This window comes from Jaculus jaculus, chromosome 1, assembly GCF_020740685.1.
Source record: "Jaculus jaculus isolate mJacJac1 chromosome 1, mJacJac1.mat.Y.cur, whole genome shotgun sequence".
NCBI classification, from domain to species: Eukaryota; Metazoa; Chordata; class Mammalia; order Rodentia; family Dipodidae; genus Jaculus; species Jaculus jaculus.
In genome coordinates this window covers 103,355,593-103,375,003 of record NC_059102.1, presented here as the reverse complement: position 1 = coordinate 103,375,003, position 19,411 = coordinate 103,355,593, and the positions used below count along the sequence as shown (strand labels likewise).

Here is a 19,411-nt window from a genome sequence, read left to right as displayed (position 1 = left end):
CTGGGCTGTCCCACAGGCCCCTAGAAGTCACTTCCTGTGTCCTTGGCCACCACCCCCCACCACTCCCATGCAGATCTCTGTACCCATGGGTAGATAGGATAGAGACACTGAAGGCACATGGGATAAACATGGATTCAACACAGCATGGACGCGGGGCGGGCAAGCTTCCAGGGGAGGCAGGGAGAATGCAGGGTGGTCCTTGTGGGCTCTTCACAGAAAGCTGGGGCCAGAGACCGCTCTGCCTACAGCACTGCCACCCTGCTGCACAGAAGCTGCCTTGGGCCTTTCTGCCCAGCATCGCCTGCAGCGAAGCCAGGGCTGTGTTCTGGGGGCTGTGCCCCCAGCCCCTCGACAGTCACCCAGACTGGATGCCCTGTCAGTGTCCACACGGTCAGTCAGTCATCTACAATCAACTATATAACGTGGAGAGAAGCCACCATTCTCCATAGGTCACCATGGCCACTCTATAAGCTGCCCCTCCCATTTCCTGTCCACCTGTCAGGCAGGGGGTGGGGAGGCAGGAGGCACAGAAGGGAGGTGTCAGTGTCCCTGGAGCCACAGTTGGACATTCCTTGCCTGGGTCGGATCACAGAAGCCGCCTCCTTCCAGGAACTTGAGCTGTCTGTCCTCACACCTTGCCCAATGCCTGAGGGTAGGACAGCTGGGTTGAATGCTCACAGCAGCAAAAACCGTGGTTAGACAGCAGAAGGGACTTCCCAAGTGTGGTCATGTAGGTGGATAATCCCTTTCTGATTTAGTCTAGCTGTGGCTTTCTGTGTGATCTCAGGCAGGTCCCCACCCCCTTCTAGGTCTCTGTCAGAGTGAAGACAGATGCTAAACATGTCATGGCCTTCCTAAGGGGATGGAAGTCAGTGGGGTTGGGGGCCTGAGGGGTACTCGTCAAGGGAACAGTAGCTTTCTTTGTGCACATTACATTTTCACACAGTCATACATGGATGAGGCACACACATAAGTGCTGTTCTGTGTCACTGGTTTGTTATTCATGTCATAGGCATACACAAAACATACCTATTCAGGCTGGAGAGAATGCTCAGTGGTTAAAGGTGCTTGTTTGCAAAGCCTGACAGCCTGGGTTCGGTTCCCTAGCACCTTAGGTAAAGCCAGATGCACAAAATGGTTCACGCTTCTGAAGTGCACCTTCTGAAGAGGCCCTGCCCATCCATATTCATTCTCTCTCTCCTTACAAAGAAATAAGAATATTTAAAAATACACCAGTGGGGGCCAGGCATGGTGGCATATGCCCTTTATCCCAGCACTCGGGAGGCAAAGGTAGGAGGATTGCCATGAGTTTGAGGCCACACTGAGACTATCTAGTGAATTCCAGGTCAGCTTGGCTAGAGTGAGGAGCAAGACCCTACCTCAAAAAACAAAACAAAAGAAAAAAACACCAATGGGGCTGGAGAGATGGCTTAGCTGTTAAGGCACTTGCCTGCAAAGCCTAAGGACCAGGTTGGAATCCCCAGTACCCACGTAAAGCCAGATACACAAAGTGGTGCATGTATCTGGGGTTCATTTGCAATGGCTAGAGGTCTTGCATGCCCGTTTTCTCTCTCTCTCTCTGCAAATAAATAATTTTTAAAATACACCTATGCATTCAGATTTGTACACAGATGTGCATATGACTAGCCATCCAGTGTTCCTGTGGCCATTAGTCCTGTCCTTGTGCCTCTCAGGCTCTGCTGAGGGGAAACCTAGGGCACCTCTTCTCCAAAAAGGTCCCCTGCTCACCCCAGCAGCCAGAGGGCCTACTTCAGCGTCTATGGCACTGTCCTCCTCTGGGGTAGACACACTGTGGTGGTAGGCGATGTGGCCTGGGACTGACCCCCCCAACATCACCTCCATGTTGTGATTGATGAGCTGAGGCCCTCAGCCCGTTTCCCACAGTTCCTGCCTCCACGGAGCAGGTTGGCTCCTCCACGCAGCCTTGTTTTTCTTTAATTAAACATCTGGCTGTCTGTGGCCTGGGAAGACTCAGACCCTCGCTGACAGCCCCACCCCCACCTTTGGCATCGATGGTGGGTTGAGGGGAGAGGGCTGGGGCTTTGGGGCCCACCTGTCCCTATACTAGTACTGGAGACCAGAGGCTCCAAGAACGCTCTGACCTCCCCCTGTCTTCGCTCTCAGTGCCCCCGCGGGAGCCCGTGCTCAACTGTCGCTCCAACACTTACCCCAAGGGCTTCTACTGCAGCTGGCACCTGCCCACTCCCACCTACATCCCCAACACCTTCAACGTGACTGTCCTGTGAGTAGCTGCACCGGTGACCTAGTTCTGGTCATGACCTTTGACCTCCCCTTCTCCCCGTCAAGCCCTGAGTCCAAGACCCCAACCCAGCTTTGGGCTTGACCTTCCCTCAGCCTGCCCCCACCTGACCCTTGATGTTGGTAACAGTACCTGGGTCTCACTCCTTTCCAGGCATGGCTCCAAAATCATGGTCTGTGAGAAGGACCCAGCTCTTAAGAACCGCTGCCATATCCGCTACATGCACCTGTTCTCCACCATCAAGTACAAGGTCTCCATAAGTGTCAGCAATGCCCTGGGTCACAACGCCACAGCCATCACCTTCGACGAGTTCACCATTGGTGCGTGTGAGGGGGGGAGGAGGCCTGCTGCGTACTCTGCTGGGAGTGTGGAAGTGTGTCAGAGGCATGTGTGAGCATTGGTGTGCGTATGGCATAGGCGTGTCTTGGCACATGTGTGCACAGAGGCGTGTGACATGATACATCTGTGACCCTGAAAGTGAATGGCCTTTACCTGCAGGGCCAAGAGACCTCTCCAGCAGCTCCTTGCATTGTCTCTCTGGCTCAGAGAACATGCGGCAGGGCAGGGGGCTGCCTGGGCCAGATCCTTGCACAGCTGCAGCACCCCCCCCCCATGCTAATGGCTTCCTTAAGGCCTGTGATGAATGAGGTGTCAGAACAGGAGACGGGACTGGGACAGATACTACCCTCTCCTTGACGAAACCCCCCCCCCCAATCCCATGCAGATCCTCTACTGCCCGTGCTCTATTTCCAGCGGCTCCACCTTCTCCTTTCCCGCCCCACACAGACCTGCCAGTCTTTGCCCCATGCCAGGCAGACTCACTCTTTCCTCAGCTCCGTTTTCACCAGATCCTTGTCTGCCCAGCTTTCCCCCAAGCCCCACAGCCAGATCCCCAGTCAGACTACTTCTACAGGAGCTGGGCCCGTAATTGTGTCCATGGCTGCCTACCTTTGACCCTCAGAGCAGCTTCAAACCCAGACCTCCTGTAAGGGAGACCAAGTCTCAGTTTGGAACTAGAAAAGCTAAAGGGAAACCAGGTTTCGGAGAGAGTGATACCGGTGCAGGAGGCAAGAAGGCCTGGGCAGCAACAGGGGTGACAGTGTTCATGGTGGGGCATCACGTAGGGCTCACCTTTGGAATGCTGGTCAGCATGAAGGGGGGTGCTGAGAGGAAACTTAGGGTGTTAAGCCAGGCATGGTGGATTGCTTTTCTATGACCCTAGCCCTTTAGGAGACTGAGGTAACAGGATCACCGTGAGTTCAAAGCCAACCTGGGCTACAGAGTGAATTCCAGATCTATCTGGGCTAGAGTAAGACCACCCTCAGTAAATAAATGAATAAGTAAATAAATAACAAACTTTGTATAAAGACCCAGACTGTGGTGACAGTCAGTGGTGTCGACTGGGACATCAGAGGTGGTAGAAGTAATGAGGTGCTCATTCATTGTGCTTGCCACAGCTGACAACAGAGGAGACGGTTGGTGACCATCATGTCGGTGGTTGGCAATGGAGAAGGTTGACGCGTGGTTGGGGTTGGCAACATGGGGTTACTCCCAGAGATTAGTGTACTAACAAAGCTTTGTCTCCAAAATAGTGAAGCCTGATCCTCCAGAAAACGTAGTAGCCCGGCCAGTGCCCAGCAACCCTCGCCGGCTGGAGGTAACGTGGCAGACCCCCTCCACCTGGCCTGACCCAGAGTCCTTTCCTCTCAAGTTCTTCCTGCGCTACCGGCCGCTCATCCTGGACCAGTGGCAGCATGTGAGTACCCTGTTCTACCCCGGTTCTGAATACCTCTGTCAGCCGAGCAGTGTGAGAGGCACCCATGCCCCAGGGAGCAGCGTCAGTTTGGAACTCAGTGATAGTCACATAGTCTCCCTAGGACAAAAGGGACCACCAGTGGGCTTGGTAAAGTGGGTGGAGCTCAGGGCTGCCTTAGAGGGATTCCCACGGAGCCACAGGGAACACGTGGATTCCTGGGTAGTAACACGCTAGAAGCTCCCTGGCAGGCAGGTGAGCAATGTCTCCTCCTTCTGACCTAGGGCTTTCAGCCCCTGCCAGGGATCTTCCTGTGCCCTCTGCCTCAGCATCTGGACCCAAGGGGCAGGACAGACCCAGTTCTCCTGGATTCACAGATGGGCCTGAGGGGTAGGGATCAGTCCCTGGGGTCAAGTTTGGTTCAGGAAGTGAGTTTAGACTTTGATGACCATATAGAAGCCAAAGTGGTCAGTCAGGTGAGGCAAGTGGTAGCCTGGGCTGGGAACCAAGCAACAGACAAGGATCAGTATGGGGGTCACACTACGGTCTGATATTGATCAAGCTAAAATGGAGAGCTCTGGGGAGCAGCCAGAGATGTGGGGGAGACTTGGAGTTGATCTCAGGGCTGTGAGCATTCTGTGTGCCCACAAAGGTGCTCCATGAGGCAGGCTAGGCTGGCTCCAGGTCGGCTTGTAACCCCACTGTGTCCACCAGGATCCAGTGCCATCTCCTTATGCCCCTCGCCTGTCTGGCCTTTAAAATACGTAATTTGATTCCTAGGTGCCTGTCCGGGTTGTGGGCCTGGCCCCCACAAAGGCTACTCACACGCTCACGTGTTCCCTGACAGAGTCCGGAGTCCCTCCTGCCTGGCCAGCTGCCCGCGCCTAATGCATTGCTAATGACCAGGGTCTGGTTTCACAAGCCCCTCCCCCGCTAACGAGTTACAGGCAGCAGCTCTGCGCCTCACAGTGCACACGCCTTGCAGTGGACCTGGCACACTGCCCACCACACACACGGGAACATGCACGCACACACGTGGCTCCCAGTAGGAGTCATGCTCCATACATGCATGAGATTCACATGCCAAGACCATACACTGGCCTGTACTGTGGACAGAACTGACCCCTCCGCTGAGGTGGGCAGAGAACACGTGACTCATGCACATCCTAGCCTTGTTTCATGTCTCACAGGCATGGGGGTGGGTTAGATTTATGGCTCTTTTCAACTTGAATTTTGCTGTGTACAGTTTATTCCCTATCCCTGATCTTGGAGACAGGCAGGTGCATGACTGGGAGGAAACAGCAGAACAGCATAACTTGGGTTTTAAAGAGAAAAATATAGGCCGGGAATTACAAAAGAATAGGCACTAGGAGGCCTGGCAAGGGATGTTATCAGCATGGAGGAAGGCAGTGCAAGAACTGGAACCCAGCACGGGCTCCCACATCACCTGCTCTGGCCCTAACTCAGCCAGGAGGCTTGGGGTGGGGTCTGCCATCTGCTGTAGCTGACTGGGTGGAGGACTCCAAGGTGAGGTGGATGGCAGTGACAGTTCCTCGGTTCCAGGAGTTGTCACTGCCTGGAGGTCATTGTCTCCTGAGCCATATTCCTAGAAGCTCAGTGTCATGAGCCCATCAGCAAGGTGGGAATTTGATCTACTCCCCTTGGCTCTCTCCTTTGTCTCTGGGGAAAGACAGGTGTGGAGGTCTGTAAAGTAAGAAGGAGGGAGAAAGGGGCCAAAGGAGCCAGAGAAAACACTGGAGCTCTGGATTCAGGAGAGGTGGGCCTTTGGTGCCCACTGGCCCTCCAGGCCCAGGAGTAGGATTTACTGGGCCAGATTCTGGCCCCAAATGTATTTCAGCATGACCCTGACCTCTGACCTTTAGCAGGGCCTCCTGCAACAGGGCCATAGACTCAGCAGGAATTGAAGGGGCTTCCTTCTCTGCTTGGACCCAAGGGCACATACATGCACATGCACTCATAGCCTGTCAGGTTAGGTGGCCTAGACCCTAGTTTTCTTGGAGGGGGGTGATTGGAACAGGGACCAAAAGGCCTTAAAGCCAGACGGAGCTCAGAGCAACCCCTGCTCCGCCCCTGCCGGCTGCTCCTGTTTACGAGGCTGCTTAATGAGGCAGCGGGTGCCGCTGAGATGAACCAGAGCCCAGCCTGGGTCTGGGAGGGGCGCCGGACGGGAGGGCTGCCGGACAGGCAGGCCGGTCTGGAGTATGGGGGGACCAGCAGGGCGAGGCTAGCAGGCCATGGTGGAGCATGATGTGATTCCTCAAGGAGGACATGAAGCAGCTGTCCTGCCACCACAGGGACTGTCCCCACCTTTTCCCACCTGAGGCAGGGTGGCCCCGTGGTGGTGTCCTTCCTAGGAGGGGTCCCCAGCTGGGACCAGGTGGTGGGTACACTGGGCATCAGGGAACATGGGGTTAGACCTGGAACCCACAGTGACAGTGCTAACTGAAGTCTGGTACTCTTCGATGGCTTCGTCCTCATTATGACCCTCAGATATGTGTTATCATCAACACCAGATTGCAGATGGGGACATAAAGCCCATGGAAGCTAAGCAGCTTGGTCCCAGTGGCATCAGACTAGCTAGCATGAGTGTCTTCACAGCCTCTGAGCAGAGTCACTCCAGGCTCCCTCAAGGCTGAGGTCCTTCCCTGGGGTCTTCTTCCTGAGAGGTCTCCACTCTCCCATAGGGATATCATGTAGCCCCTCTCCCTGGGTGAAGTCCTCACTCCCTCCAGGAGCTTCTTGGCCTTAGGATATGCTTGCTTCAGGGCTGGAGAGATGGCTTAGTGGTTAAGTCACTTGCCTGCAAAGCCTGAGGATCCGGGTTTAATTCTCCAGTACTCACGTAAGCCAAATGCACAAGGTAGCTCAAGCTTCTGGAGTTAATTTGCAGTAGCAAGACATCCTGGTGCACCCATTCTCTCTGCCTCTTTCTCACACACTCTCTCTCAAATAAATAAAAATATTTTTTAAAGTGATATCCGTAGCCAGGCGTAGTGGCGCACGCCTTTAGTCCCAGCACTCGGGAGGCAGAGGTAGGAGGATCACCGTGAGTTCTAGGCCACCCTGAGACTCCATAGTGAATTCCAGGTCAGCCTGAGCTAGAGTGAGACCCTACCTCGAAAGACCAAAAACAAAAATTAAAAAATAAAAGACATCCTTGCTTCATCTGGGGGACCCCATTCCTAGGTCCAAACCTCCATCTCATGGTTCGGCTACAGGTGGAGCTGTCAGACGGCACAGCACACACCATCACAGATGCGTATGCCGGGAAGGAGTACATCATCCAGGTAGCAGCCAAGGACAACGATATCGGGACATGGAGTGACTGGAGTGTTGCTGCTCATGCCACACCCTGGACTGAGGAGCCACGACACCTTACCACCGAGGCCCAGGCCCCAGGTGCGCCTGCCCCTCACCCCTGTACCTTGTGGTCTCCTGGCCTGGCCTGTTGCCTGGCTCTCTTTTGCTCCCTGGAGCTCCTAGGACTAGAACCTGTGCACCTCACTCTCCTTGGCTGCCATGCTCCCATGCATCTGTCCAGCCTTGCTCTCTGGACGTCCTTAGTAGGGATACTGGGTGCAGGGGTTGTCTGTGAGCCCGAGGAATCTCAGGATCTCTCTGGTGGGGAAGGCAGCACCAGCCTGGCCAGGACGCAGCAACAGTGTGCCTCGGGAAAGTTTCAGCGTGGGTGGGACCCTAGCCCTGGCCCTGCCCTGAGTTTCCGCCGTGTTCCCCAGAGACCACGACCAGCACGACCAGCTCACTGGCACCTCCTCCCACCACGAAGATCTGTGACTCTGAGGAGCTGGGCAGCGGCGGAGGACCCGCAGTACCCTTCTGGATCACTGTCCCCGTCACCTTGGCCCTGGCTGCCGCTGTCGCCACTGCCAGCAGTCTCCTGATCTGGTCGGTAGATCTGGGTGGTGGTGGTGGGGCGCATGAGGGAACTCCCATCCAGCCTCACCCTTCACAGTCGTCTGCCTGTCTCCCCAGAGCCCAGCACCCCATGTGGACACGCCACAGCACCTGCAGAGGAGCAGGAGGCCGGAGCTGAGCCTGCAGACCCCGTTTCTATTTTGCACACGGGCAGGAGGACCTTTTGCATTCTCTTCAGACACAATTTGTAGAGACCCCGGCAGGCCCGGGCCTGCCATCCCCTAGCCTTGCCACACCAAGCCGGCCCTTCTCTCTCCCTCAAGGGAAGAAGACCATGCAGCTGACCCACCCACCAAAGACCCCCCTCACCTGCCCCCTCGGGCTGGACCCTCCAATGCCAGCGACTCCCAGGAGCCCTTGGGGGGCCTGAGGGGAGCCCCTCATGTCCACAGTTTCTCCTCCTGCCCCAGCCTCCTGTCTGTCCCAGGGTCTCTGTTGCCACCATCAGATTATAAGCTCCTGGCACTGGGGGGGCCCAGCCATCCCCTTCCCCCCAGTGCCCACACTTTTCAGTCCCTCCAGACTTCTGCCCTTGTTTTGTATGACCCTCCACTCACCCCATCCTATTCCCCAGTATTTAATGCCCTGTCAGTCCCTTCTAGTCTGACTCAATGGTAACTTGCTGTATTTGAATTTTTTATAGATGTATATATACAAGGGTGGGAGGGTGGGGGGTTCTCATTAAACGTTACCATTTCATGAGTCTTCGGAACAGAGCAACTTTGGGAAGGTAATGGGGGGTTCTCATTAAACGTTACCATTTCATGAGTCCTCGAAGCAGAGCAGCTTTGGGAAGATAATACTCGTTGGAGATCCTTTTCTCTAAAGGCCTGGAGGGGGAAAAAAGGAGATCAGGGTGGGGAGGGGTTCAGCTTCCAGGCCACTGACACTCAGGATGCTATGCTCTACTTACTTCTTGAGGAGCCAAGCTTACCTGGAGTGTGCAGCCAGGAGCAAACTTGTAGAAAAACGGGTCCCAATAGGGGCTGAATCCACGTGGGGGTATTCAGTCATTCATGGAGGATGCTGAAGTTATGGAGGGCCAGAGACCTTTCAAAAATCATTTCTAGAGCTGTCTTCCAGACACACACAGACAGGAGACACAGTCAAGAGGGGCCAGTAGGTCAGGGCTAGTTCTCAGCCAGGCCACCAGGGCTCAGAGCACAGTGTTTTTGGCCTGGCAAAATGGGGAGGCTGACTGAGGGAGGACGCTGCTTAGAGCATGGGTAGGGATTGGACCTGGGCTTTAGGCCTGGAATTATAGAATATAGGTTTGAGCCCAAGGGTTGGAATTCAGTTAGACCCAATATGGAGCTGATGAGGGTCAGGGCTTTGGTTTACCACGTGGCCAGTCTTTGGTCCAGCTTCCAGGTCCTAAACAGGGATGCTGGGTACTTCTGGCTGGGCCATACCTTCTCGGATACAGTTCTGCTCATAGAAGCCACCTTACTGAGGCTCCTTAATTAAAAATACCTCAGGGTTGGGGTCAGGTTGGCAGACCTTTGATGGGGGAGGGGGAGGGGAGAAACCAGAATCCCAGCCAGGGACCCAGGCTTGGCCTCATTCTGGGTGCCTGGAGTGAGCAGTGAGGTAGATTCAAAGGTGTATACATAGGCACGTCCACCCTAATGCTCTCATCCCATAGCAGGTGCCAAGCTAATTCCCTTCACGTCATCACAACACACTGTTCTCCTCAGCCCAGGCTCAGGCTGGACAGTCCTGTCTGTGCTAGGCCCACCTGGGACCATGCCCTGGGGGCTGTTTGGCTAGGGTGAGATCCACAGTGCCTAGACATGGGCTGCAGAGTGCAGCGGGTGGCTGGCTCATTTCCAGGAAGGAGGAGAGAGGGTGCTGTAGGTGGGAGACTTGTGGGAAGCAGCTTCCTGGCCCAGGGAGACTGGCTTTTCCAGTTGAGCAGCGGCAGCTGTGAGACCGTAATCTCCATCATAGGAAGAGGCTCCCGGGATGGACATCCTGAGAAAGGGTTGTGAGCCTGCATCCCTGCATCTGTGCCCAGAACTCCCAGTTCTGTCTGTTGATTTGGACCCTGGTGAGGTGTGGTTCAGACCGGAACCTGTATTCCAGGTCCGACTGCCAACTCTTGCCAAGGCCATCATATTCCTGGAATGTGTTAGAACCTCACCGCTTCTCCATCTTTGGGGTGGGTGTGCTGAAGTTAGAGGGCCTCTCACCTATGCTGCCTTTCAGCCTTCAGAGACCTTGGTCAGCCCTGAACCTCCCGCCACCCACCCAGGGCTTGGGCATCAGCAATCTGGGCTCCATTAACAACATGGGAAAGCAATTATGTGGGGCCTGGGGAGGAGGGGTCAGAAGGAGGGAGGGGGCCTACTGAAGCCTTGGAAGCTGATGGAGGAGAGAACTGGAGTATCTCCCTGCCCCCAACTTCAAGGGCTCTAGCCCTCTCCTGAGCCCTGCTGAGTAATGTCATTGCCTCTGGGCTAGGCTGGGCTGGGCCTGGGGCCTCCTTGCAAAGTCCTGGCCCTTCTACCTCAGAAACCCTTTGCCTTGGAGGGTCTTGACTGCTGCTGCTGCTGCTGCTGCCTCCCTTGACTACCATCCCTCCACATCCCTTTGCCAGGGTGATTCTGGGGAGCCTGGGATAAATATGAACATAAGTTCTTGAAGCTGAAATAACCCAGAGAAGTAAAACATTGCTGAGGGGCCTGGGAGTCAAAGGTCTTTCCTTAACAGCTCCCTGGCTACCTGATGTCTCATCCCAGTGTAGCTCTGTCCTGTTCTTAGAACTTTAGACCCCTCCATTCCTCTTCTCTTTCCGACCCTATTCTTATCTCCATATTTGTGTCTTTCTCTCCCATTCCCCTCTTTAAATGTCTTTGTTCCAGTCGTCATGTATGATGCTATCTTTCTCTTTTGCCATCTTCATCTTGAGTTTCTTCAGTCTCCTTTTTCCTACCCATGTCTCTCCCTCTGTCTCCACCATTGTCTTGGTCTTTCTCTTACTGGTCTCTGCCAGTCTCCCCTTTTATGCCTTCCTTCCTATCTGTGTCTCCTGTTCCATCCCTGTTTCTTCATTTATGACTTTCTCACAAGTATCTCTATCCGTGTCCTCATCTTAATCATGGTCTTTCTTCTCTAACTCATTCCTTCTTTCTTTGCCTCCCTCTGTGTATCCCCACCCTATATTCAGACCCATCTGTGTCCACTGCTCCTTTCCAGCTTGAGCCAGGGTCTGTGCTGGATTCTGCTGCCCCCTCTCGGCCACCTGCCTGCCCTTCATTCCTGCTGCTAGGCTAGTGCCTATCAGCACAGAAATCCCAAGTCTGCCTTCCAGCAGCCAGCCAGGAGAGAGGGAATTATTAGGCAGGGCTCCCTGGACAGACATGGGCCCTGGGAGCTCCCTGATAGCAGCTCACTCTTTCTGTAGGCTGAGGTTCAGGAAGTTCATTCTCACATGAAGAGAACAAGGGCGCTTGGCTCGGGATTCTGCTGGTGCTTCCTGCACCTGTGTGTCTGTGTGTCCTAAGTCTAAATGTCTGTCTGATGTGCCCACAGGTCAGAGCTTCAGGCCCTTGGAAGGGACCCAGGGGGCAGGAAGGATTGGGGTGCAACTGCACCACTTTCACCTCTGCTCAGAAGGGGAAGGGAGGTCTGAGCAGAGGGAGGAGGAGCTCATTTTGTCAGTGCCACTCTGCTGAGGGTGAGTGGGTAGGAGAGGTCCCTGCAACAGGGTAGGTCACAGCAGCTGGTCTGGGCCATGCTTCCCAAGAGACCTTGAGTGAAAAAGGATAGTTCTGGTGGTCCAGGCCAAGGACACTTAACTGTAGGCACATGTGTCTAAGGAATGATACCTCCAACTGACTTTTCCAGTCCTATTAGTATCAACTACCTCAAATCTTGGGAAACTCTTACATTCTAGGCAAACTGGGTCAGTTGGTCACTCTATCTATGTAAAAAGGCTGTGCCAATCACACCAGTGTGAGTGTCCGGGCTGGAGAGTATCTGAGGAGCCCTGACCTGACAGGTCACTCTGAAAGGGAGGCTTTCTAGGTCCAAGACTTCTTGGACTAGGGACCAGGCCAAGGAGGAAGTGGATCGAGCCCCTCGCGAAGGGCTTGGAGAGTGGCCACTAGGGGGCAGGGCAGGTTCTCAGGAGATGGAGATGCAATGGCTCCAAAGAGGTGCCAGTGTGGGCTTATGTGCAAAGGATGGCCACAACAGCAAGTGCCACCCTGCCATTGCATGCAAATTGTGGTGGTGGCGTACAGCTGTGCACTGCGTGCCCTGCGTGGCTGGGTGTGCAGGGTGTATCTGTGGTCCTGCAGGGTGTGGTTTATGGCCATGGTGGAGGCCTTCCCTGCGATTACAGACTGCAGGAGTGCCTGGGCTTCACTAGCACAGGGGCATAGGAGAGTAGGGCAGCAAAGACACTTCCCTTGAAGGACCAAGGGCCTGAGGAAAGATGCTGGAGCCAGGCTTCCCAGTGTGCCCTGCCCTGCTCACCAGAGGATCACCTCTTCACAACAGCCCATCCTAGGCAGAAGCACAGCATGAACCAAGGAGAGATGTAGGGGAGCATGGGACAGTTTTGGGGGAGCCAGGGAATTTGACGGTTCAGGGAGCCAAGTCAAAGCCTCAGGATGAGCCGGGCATGGTGGTGCACGCCTTTAATCCCAGCACTCGGGAGGCAGAGGTAGGAGGATCTCCGTGAGTTTGAGGCCCGCCTGAGACTACACAGTGAATTCCAGGTCAGTCTGGGCTTGAGCGAAACCCTACCTCCAAACACACCAAATAAACAAGCTGCGGGATGGGATATGCCGCCACCCCCGGACACAAGAACTCAGGGCTTCCCTCCACACAGGGTAGGCCCCAGGCTGGCCTGCACACACTGCTGCTGCCTGCTCACCTCCACGGCCCCTTGACTGCTTCTTCAGTTGCACCCCCCTGCTCCCTAAGAAGTGTCCCTCTGCTCTCCTTCTTCCCTGCCTTGGAGGGTGCTGCCCAGCTGCCCAGAATGTACTTCTGTGGAGTTTCTGCCTTTCCTCTGACCCCGCCTCCACAAATCACTCCCTGCTCATTGCCTCTCGGGGCCGGCCATGAAACAACCATCCACTGTGTGCTTAGGCCTAGTTTTGTGGGCCCTTGTCTCATGCCAGGGACTTAAAAGGAGTGTGCACTGGGGTTGCCAGACTCTTGCCCAGAGGAGGGAGTCTGAGGAGAGAGAGATGGCTGAGGTAAGGGTGAGATGGGACAACAAAAGTGAAGAAATCACAGAACCGCTTACCACTCCAGCCCCACTGAGAAAATGACCAAAAGCCAAAACAAAATTCCCCAAGTCCAGCCCTTAAGTAATGATAAGCCAAAAATAGTAACAGAAGATTTGAGTGCAGTAAGTGAATGGGGCCGGGTGTGGTGGCACAGTTCTTTAGTTCTAGGCTGAGATAGGAGGAGTGCTGTGAGTCTGAGGCCAGCCTGGGGCTACAGAATGAGTTCCAGGTCAGCCTTAGCTATAGTGAGACCCTGCCTTGAAAAAAATATGTAAGTTAATGGTATGCCTCCTTCCCCTATTCCCAAAAGAAACACTGAGGAAAGAAAGGTGAGCCCACAAAACACAAAGAATTCTTAACTAATATCTTTTTTTTTTAATTATTTATTTATTTGAGAGCGACAGACACAGAGAGAAAGACAGATAGAGGGAGAGAGAGAGAATGGGCGCACCAGGGCTTCCAGTCACTGCAAACGAACTCCAGACACGTGCGCCCCCTTGTGCATCTGGCTAACATGGGACCTGGGGAACCGAGCCTCGAACCGGGGTCCTTAGGCTTCACAGGCAAGCGCTTAACCGCTAAGCCATCTCTCCAGCCCTTAACTAATATCTTGAGAGAAGTGGACCATTGGGTAAATAGACAGGATTAGGGAAAGTCTTAGCGGGGAGGGGGGGGGTAGGGAGCCTTTGTAAACAGAAGTCCCTGTGTTCTTCCATGACACCTCAACAGAGGCAAAAAGAGAACTGAAGTTGCAGGGGCCACGCGGAAGCTATAGGAATAAAATATGCCCCACCCTCCCACTGGAATAAGATGGCTACCAGGGCGTTGGGGGGAGGCTGAAGAATACTTAGGCACCACCAAGATGAGGGGGCAGCCCCAGCCAAGCCACTCCCACTGGAGCACTGGTGGTGTGGGGAGGGATTCAAGCACCTGCCACTTTCCAGGGAAAGGTAAACTAGCTGGGGCCAGATAGAAAGGCACGGAAGGATCTGTACTCCAGGGCTAGGAGAGGGCTGCTAACAAGATAGCAACTGAGAAAATGAAATAGTATGGCCTTAGGGCGCAGCTACCCTACAGTTGAAATATAAGCAGGAAGGAAAGAGTGGGAAGAACTGAGGAAGAGAGAGAAGAAAGGGATCCAGGAAAACAATGCCAAAAAAAAAAAAAAAAAAAGATGAATAACCCAGCCTAGAAGAAAACAACAAAAGGAGTAAGAGCAGATTCCCCACAAGTTCTTACTGTTGTAGAAGGTCTTATTAAGTAGTATGAAATCAATAGGACAAAAAAGTCCCCAAAGGACAAGATGGCAAAATAACAATGAGGTGGGCAGAAAGATTAGAGAACAAGGGGAACCCAGCAAAACAATGGTTATGCCTGTAGATCCAAGGAACATACTGGAAAGGCTTGAGATATAGAGTCAGTGTGGTGAGAAAGGGTAAAGATATTAAAGCTATTAGAAGATAATATGACAAGCTGGACATGGTGGTGCATGCTTTTAATCCCAGCACTCAGGAGGCAGAGGTAGCTGGGCATGGTGGCACACGCCTTTGATCCAAGTACTTGGAAAGCAAAGATAGGAGGATCCCTGTGAGTTTGAGGCTACCCTGAGACTTCACAGGGAATTCTGGGTCAGCCTAGGCTAGAGGGAGACCTTATGTCGAAAAACCAAAAAAAAAAAAAAGAGGCAGAGGTAGAAGGATCGCGGTGAGTTTGAGGCCACCTGTGCAAAGATTGAGACCCTACCTTGAAAAACAAAAAGAAGGAAGGCATGGTGGCGCACTCGGGAGGCAGAAGTAGGAAGATCGCCATGTGTTCAAGGCCTGAGACTACATAGTGAATTCCAGGCCAGCCTGGGCTGGAGTGAGACCCTGCCTTGAAAAACCAAAAAGAAAGAAAGAAAATATGACAATCATATGAAAATATAACACTCATAAGCATAACTATTAGCTGCCTTAAAGTAGAGGCTTCAAAATGGAACCCAAAAAGATAGTAAGGTGTGAAATACAGGAAATCCCCCCCAAATGAAAAACTGCAATTCAGCTCGAAAAGGCAGATACTATATACCAGAATTCTAGGCATCAAGACACACTGATTTAGTTACTAAACTTTCAGGATAAAGTAATATGTCAGGCACCTTGGCAAAAAAAGTAAAGCACTTACATAGGGGAAAATTCAACCTAATCTCAAACACTGTCAAGGCAGCATTTGGCAAACAAAGCCAATGAAGCAATGTTTACAAACCTTTGAGGACAGGGCTGGAAAGATGGCTTGGAGATTCAGGTGACTGCCTGCAAAAACAAAGGACCCAGGTTTGATTCCCCAGGACTCACGTAAGCCAGATGCACAAAGTGGTGCACCTCTCTCCTTCTTTCTCTCTTAAATAAATAAAAATAAAAAAATTTTTTAAAGTCTTGATGGTAAAAAAGCAGCATCCCCACTATAAGTGACATTGTTGATCTTAATCATGAATCTGGGGGCCAGAGAACTCATGAACCCTTCTAGAAGAAACTGACTCAATGGTAAAATACAGTCAGCCAAGAGATAATCAAAACCAGGAGCTGAGGAAGGGAGATTCATGGTAAAAGGACTGGTGGTGACATTAATTCCATTTAGGTTAAGATTAAACTATGGGAATTTTAGTTGTAGAACAGAATGTAAATATTATAAATCTTGATAAACTAAAAACAACTTGGCAACATAATCTGGAGAGGAGAGGAGGAGTGGGAAGGAGGGCGAGTACTCCTCACATTTTCTTTCATCCTTCAGAGTCAATTAATAGTGCATAAAACTGAAACATAATGGTAAAAATCCTACTCCAGCCTCTTAATTGAAATCATTTTTTAAACTTGAGAGAGGTCTTTTAGGAATGACTGATTTTTTAAAGTATTATTGTTTATTTTTCTTTATTTGAGGGAGAAGATATAGGCATATCAGGGCCTCTTGCTGCTGAAAAGAAACTACAGACACATGCACCACTTTGAGTGTCTGTCTTTACATGGGTATTAGGGCATTGAACCCAGTGGTTCTTTTTTTTTTTTTAGATAGGGTCACATATAGACCAGACTGGCCTCTAACTCACTATGTAGCTGCACATGGCTGAGTTTTAAATGTTTTTGTGTTTAAGAGAGAAAGTGAGACAGAGAAAGAGGGAGAGAGAGAAAGAGAGAATTGGTGCACCAGGGCCTCAGCCATTGCAATAAGACTCCAGACGCTTCCGCCACCTAGTGGGCATGTGTGACCTTGTCCTTGTCTCACCTTTATGCATCTGGCTTACGTGGGACCTGGAGTTAAACATGGGTCCTAATGTTTTGCAGGCAAACACCTTAATCACTAAGCCATCTCTCCAGCCCAGGATGATTGATTTTTAATCCTCGTGCCTTCACCTCCCTCACACATAGCAAGGAGACAGATTGTCTTCTCAAAGACCACAGAGGGGTCTTTCTGATATATTGACTTTAGCCCAAATGAAATGGATTGTAGATCTCCAGTCTGTAAGACCTCCAGACCATAAGAATAAATTGTTATTATTTATTTATTTATTTATTTATTTATTTATTTATTTATTTATTTATGTTTTTCAAGGTAGCATCTTACTCTAGCTCAGGCTGGCCTATAAATCACTATGTTGTGTCAGGCTGGCCTCAACTCACAGTGATCTTCCTACATCTGCCTCTTGAGTGCTGGGATTAAAGGTGTGCACCACCATGCCCTGTTCATCTTTGTTATTTTTAAAAATTTATTTATTTATTTGCAAGCAGACAGAGAGAGAGAAATAGGTCACCAGGGTCTCTAGCCACTACAAATGGACTCTAGATATATGCACCACTTTGTGCATGTGGCTTTATGTGGGTACTGGGGAATCAAAACTGTGTTGTTAGGCTTTGCAGGCAAGTGCCTTAACTACTGAACCATCTCTTCAGCCCAAATTGTTGTTATTTGAAGCCACCAAATTTATAGAAACTTGTTTACAGCAGCAACATATCACACCTTCATGGATGCTCTTCCCATGGCCAAAGTTGGCTTCATCCAACTCTTTCATCTGGCCAATCCATGCTTGTTTCCACATTTAAGTCTCCCTGACATCTTTCACTTTCTCCTGCTGCCCAGGTTGGGTGTGCACATACACACCCCCTTCCCTTCTCCTCAAGCAGCACGACCCCCTCCATCTTAGTTGCATGTGTTCAGCTAGTGCTTTCTCTCTCACTCTCTCCCTCTCTTACAGGCTGTGCCCAGCAGAGAAGTCCAGCTCAATAACTGTTAAAATGAAAGCCAGGCATGGTAGCGCACATCTTTAATCCCAGCACTCGGGAGGCAGAGGTAGGAGGATTGCTGTGAGTTTGAGGCCACCCTGAGATTGCATAGTGAATTCCAGGCCAGCCTTGACTAGAGTGAAACCCTAGCTCGAAAACCAAAATAATAATAATAAGTATTAAATGGAAGCATGCAGGCATAAATAAGGGTTAGGCAAGTAGTTAGGCACCTTACAGATAACCCCTAATTGCTTCCTTGGTGTGAGGCTCTCTCCCTTTTCTATTTCTGGCTGGCTTTCTCTCTTGCCAGCCTGTCTTGCACAGGCATACAGCCTTCCAATCTCTAGAAAACTGATCGATGTCACTGACTCAAACTGCAGTTGCTGATACTCGTGTGACTCTGGCACTGCACGTGTGTGCATATGTATGTGTGGATGGTAAACCTTAAAGACAAATTTTTGTGGCCAGGCGTGGTACACGCCTTTAATCCCAGCACTTGGGAAGATAGATAGGAGTATCACTGGAAATTCGAGGCTAGCCTGGGACTACAGAATGAGTTCCTGATCAGCCTGGGCTAGAGGAAAACCCTACCTCAAAAAAATATATAAATAAATAAAATCTTTGTGTGTTCAGGCATGTGCATGCCATGGAATGTGTGTGGAAGTCCGAGGACAGCCTTGTGTTGGTCCCTGTGTTCTACTTTGTTTGAGAAAAGGCTCAATCGGTTTCTTGTTGCTGCATACACTAGGCTGGCTGGCCTGAGAGCTTTCAGGGTTCACCTTTCTCTGCCTCTCATCTTGCATTAGATGTGCTAGGATTGCAAATGTGTGCTCCCGCCTCCAACTTTATGTGGGTTCTGGGGATCCAAACTCAAGCCCTCATACTTGCATAGCAAGCCCTTTATTCATGGAGCCATCTCCCCAGTCCTTATTTTATTTCTTTTTTCAAAAAATATTTTATTTATTTATTTATGGGGAGAGGAAAGAATGGGCGTTCCAGGCTCTCTAGCAAATGAACTCACCACTTTGTGCATCTGGCTTTATGTGGGTATTGGGAAATTAAACCTTGGTCCTTTGGCTTTGCTAGCCAGCACCTTAACAGCTAAGCCATGTCTCCAGCCCTTATTTTACTTAATTCAATTTATTTGAGAGAAACAATGGGCACACCAGGGCCTCCAGTCACTGCAAACAAACTCCCCAGTGCATGTACCACCTTGTGCTTCTGGCTTATGTGGGTCGTGGGGAATTGAACCTGGGTCCTTAAGGCTCCGCAGGCAAGTGCTTTAACTGCTAAGCCATTTCTCCAGCCCTTATTTTACTTTTAAATATGTGCACATAATCACTGCCATGCAGCAGTCCACTGGTCTTTACACAATGCTCATCTTGTACTCCCTTCAAGGTGAATCTCTAAAAAATATTTATTCATTTTTATTTATTTGAGAGTGACAGAAAGAGAAAGAGGCAGATAGATAGATGATAGATAGTTGACAGATAGATAGATAGAGAGAGAGAGAGAGAGAGAGAATGGGCACACCAGGGCCTCCAGCCACTGCAAACTCCAGACGCATGCGCCCCCTTGTGCATCTGGCTAACGTGGGTCCTGGGGAATTGAACCTCGAACCAGGGTCCTTAGGTTTCACAGGCAAGCACTTAACTGCTAAGCCATCTCTCCAGCCCATCTAAAAAATGTTTAGATAGAGTCTTACTATATAGCCTGGGCTAGCATTGAACTGTAATCCTCCTGCTTCAACCTCTAAGTGCTGGGATTGCAGGCATATGCCACACCACCTGTCTGCCTATGAACCTTTTTATGTTCATTTTCCCAGTTTTGTGGTGTCTGTGCAGTAAATGTTAAACATTTTTGTCTCTGTATGGAAGTGTGTTTTAACGTGCATGCCTCTGCCTGTAGGTAGGTTTGTTACCTG

At 51.3% G+C, this 19,411-nt stretch overlaps 1 protein-coding gene across 3 annotated transcripts in view; it reads left to right on the top strand.

Annotated features, from left to right (window-relative positions):
* Nucleotides 1-8,631, top strand: part of Cntfr (ciliary neurotrophic factor receptor) — a 40,564-nt gene extending 31,933 nt beyond the window's left edge. For all 3 annotated transcript variants that reach the window (XM_045158959.1, XM_045158954.1, XM_045158967.1), the window contains 6 exons: nucleotides 2,146-2,263; nucleotides 2,435-2,601; nucleotides 3,874-4,037; nucleotides 7,274-7,454; nucleotides 7,793-7,961; nucleotides 8,049-8,631. In XM_045158959.1, coding sequence (XP_045014894.1) covers nucleotides 2,146-2,263; nucleotides 2,435-2,601; nucleotides 3,874-4,037; nucleotides 7,274-7,454; nucleotides 7,793-7,961; nucleotide 8,049 — 800 coding nt within the window. In that variant the 3' untranslated portion in view covers nucleotides 8,050-8,631. The remainder of the gene's footprint in view (nucleotides 1-2,145; nucleotides 2,264-2,434; nucleotides 2,602-3,873; nucleotides 4,038-7,273; nucleotides 7,455-7,792; nucleotides 7,962-8,048) is intronic.
* Nucleotides 8,632-19,411: the final 10,780 nt, after the last annotated feature.